Source organism: Otolemur garnettii, unplaced genomic scaffold (assembly GCF_000181295.1).
Source record: "Otolemur garnettii isolate 467f Iridium unplaced genomic scaffold, OtoGar3 scaffold00121, whole genome shotgun sequence".
NCBI classification, from domain to species: domain Eukaryota; kingdom Metazoa; phylum Chordata; class Mammalia; order Primates; family Galagidae; genus Otolemur; species Otolemur garnettii.
In genome coordinates, this window is record NW_003852516.1 from 6,155,437 (window position 1) to 6,158,592 (window position 3,156).

General features: G+C 51.6%; 1 protein-coding gene across 6 annotated transcripts in view; it reads left to right on the forward strand.

Annotated features, from left to right (window-relative positions):
* The first annotated feature begins 319 nt into the window (after nucleotides 1-319).
* RBPMS (RNA binding protein, mRNA processing factor) overlaps nucleotides 320-3,156 on the forward strand; it is a 188,962-nt gene continuing 186,125 nt past the window's right edge. For 3 of the 6 annotated variants that reach the window (XM_023517812.1, XM_012810030.2, XM_023517811.1), the window contains exon 1: nucleotides 320-946. In XM_023517812.1, coding sequence (XP_023373580.1) covers nucleotides 881-946 — 66 coding nt within the window. In that variant the 5' untranslated portion in view covers nucleotides 320-880. The remainder of the gene's footprint in view (nucleotides 947-3,156) is intronic. The other 3 variants (XM_023517810.1, XR_002775219.1, XM_012810032.2) reach the window with 3 other exon arrangements.

Sequence of the window (3,156 nt, forward strand, 5' to 3'; positions counted from 1 at the left end):
CACACCAGCGGGGCCTGGTCCCCGCAGCCCCTGTCGCAGCTCACGCGTGCGGACGCGGGAGGTGGCAATTCGGGTCCAGCTCGGACCGAGAGGGCGGAAGGACCAGGCCTTCTCCCCTCCGACCTCCCGCCGAGCCCGGGCTGGGGTCGGCGGCTTCCGCCCGCGCCCGCGGCCCCTCCCCGGCGCGCGCCATCCGGCCGCCGCGCTCGCCGCAGCCCCTCCTCCCGCGGGGGGCTTCGCCGTCCTTCGTCCCGTCCCTCCGGGCTGGAGGCTGCAGCCCACGTCCAGGGAGGGCGGAGGGAGGAGGAGAGGGAGGGGAGAGAGGGGGAGGAGGGCGAGAGAAAGGGAGCTGCTAGGATCGCGTACTTCAGAGCCTGCCTGGAGCGCGCACTCAGCGGCTCTCCGGGTGCCAGCGTCCCAGCCGCGCCCCGCTGCCCCGCACCTCCTCCTTCTCCTCCTCTCCGAGCACCCCTCTTCCCCTCCTGCCAGCGGCTGCCCCCAGCCCCAACTCGGCTACTCCCCAACTCTCCGGGTTCTCTCCTGGGACGCGCGTCCTCGCCCCATCCTTTCTTCCTTCCTTCCTTCCTTCCTTCCTCCCCTGGCGCCCGCCCTCCCTCTCCAGGTCTCCCTCCCGGGACCCGATTGTCTCCGTCCCCTCTCGCTCGGCCCCGCGCCTCGCCCTGCCCCGACTCTCCCTCGCACTTCCTGAGTCGCCCGGCGCCGCAGTCTCGCCGCGCCCCGGCAGCCGCTGCCCCGCTCCAGCCCCCGCAGCCCGCGGCGCCCGCCGAGGGAGCCCCGGCGCCCGCGGAAGGCAGAAGTGGGCGCGCGCCCTCGCCCAGCCCCGCGCCCCAGCCCTGCCCGGCGAGGAAGGACCGGGAAGATGAACAACGGCGGCAAAGCCGAGAAGGAGAACACCCCGAGCGAGGCCAACCTTCAGGAGGAAGAGGTACTGAGTGGTCCGGGACGGAAGCCGCGGGCTTTTTCCAAAGTGCGGGCGGCCAGTGGGGCGCCGCGGTTGAAGGTTTGGGGACTTCTCTTAGCCCGGGACACTGCCCTGAAATGTGGCCCTGGGAGGGTGTATCCGGACAGCGCGTGTTTTGTGTGTCCACGCGCGTCTGCGTGCTTAAAATTGCGTAACTCCAAGGACTTTCCGGAGACTTTTTGTAAGTATAATGCTCAGCTTTGTTTGCCCGGGATTTAAAAAGTGGAATCGAGACTTGACTCCTGAGTGACCTCAGATTATTGGCACCTGGTGGGTCAGGATTTAGCTCTGGGTCTGGGGCTGGAAGTTGTGTGCGAGTGTGGGGGGTGGGGATTAAGGAAGAAACTTGGGGAAAAGTGCTGGTTAAAAGACACCTCTGATACCTGTCCCCTTCCTTTCCGTGTTAAAAGTTCTTGGTGAAATATCTTTGTAGCTGAGGCATTTTGGATTAATAGATAACTCATCAGTTGCATTCTTGTCGAGTGAGTCAAAGACCCCGAACCTGGGCGATTGACTAGAGTTTTTTTAATTTAGGGGTGTCGCAGATGTGGGGAGCAGAATAAGAGGGTTCAAAATTTAACAATTCGCCGAGTGTTCATCCAGGATGCTTTAGTAGGACTTTGACTTCTGAGCATAAATTTTATGGTGCGTGTCCGTAATAGTGGCTCGGCGCTGTCGCGGAGCGTTCTTTTGGTGGAAACAAACTTTAGGAACGTGGGGGAGAAGAAGACTCGAGAACAAACGCCTTAGAATTTCGTCATTAGGGTATTTGTTGTATCCTATCAAATGACTCTGATTGTAGGTACATTATCTGGAGTCCAAGAAACTATTTCTCCTTTGCTTTTTAAGATCTTGCATATTTGAGTTCTTAAACATCCTGCGAGGAACTCCAGACTCTGCCGATTCAGGAAAGCATACATCTCAGGATGCCCTATAAAAGATTTTTACAGGTATTGCATCCTCATAGGGAAGGTGAACACCGAAGGTGAACCCGTACTAAAGCGGTTAGCCTGTTGAGATTACTGTTCAGATACCGTGTTGGTGCAAACTAAAATTTTGATAGTGAAACCAAACATTTCAGGAGGAATTCATCAGTACCTATAAGTCCTCTCTACACATCGTTCACTTAGAAAACGGGAACTATTTAAATGGGAAAGATAGTAGAAAAACCAAAGGACACGCAAAACGATGCAAAATTTTACACTTAACACAATGCAAGATTTTACTCTTAACTCAGTGGTTGGTAGTGCAGCCCAGGTGAATTGCGGAAAATTGCCTTCTCACCTGAGGAAATAACTATTTTAGTATGAAGTATGACTTGTAAATATGTTTTATAACTACAGATGTAGGGATATACTGATACCTCCTTTCTTATTTAAAGAGATGGAGACTTGAACTGCAAGTTACACTTGTTTCTTCAACCTTACTGACTCCTTTGCTATTTGAGTGATTTTTCCCTTATCACATAAAAATTTTTAATGATGGTAAGTTTGCTTTTTTATCGTTATATTTAACCATTTCACTTAAGGCATGAAAGTAATCATTGTTTCAAAAATCTTTCTATTTCGGTTAGATAGGTGATCTCTTCCTAAGGGTAAGATGTCTTGTGTGAAGCCATCCTCTGTTCACCCAGTTGAAAAAAAGTGTAACTGGGAAAAAGTTAATCAGGCAAACCAGTTTTTGTTGTTGTTGTTGTTGTTGTTAAGTGTCTTACAATTAACTTAAAATTAAGCAGGGAAGAGTCATGTTTTTCTGCTTGAGCCATCCCAGCTGAACTGCTGAGATATTGCCTGCTCTGAACCAGGGTGCCATGCTGTTAATATGAGGGTATTATAATGAGGGTGTAATCAAGGGCCACAGCTGTACACTCCCTGCCTCTCACTAGTTTTCTCAACCTGACTGTTCCTTTTTGGGTAGAAACGGCGTGTAGCTTTAGGAAGTGTCAGTATTTTTAGCAATATACTTGTTATTTAAAAACTAAGAGGGACAGGTAGGAAGAATCCAGAGCCCAAGCTGTCCGGGAGGTAGAGTGTATAAATAACCCAGATAAACCCCTGAAGAGAGAGAGGGCTTACAAAGGGTAGAAATTCAGGAAAAGAAGGTAAGTTAGCTTGAAAGATTTAGGTAATTTTGCCTTCATACCCTGTTTTTGGTTTATGTTTTGGTTTTGAAAA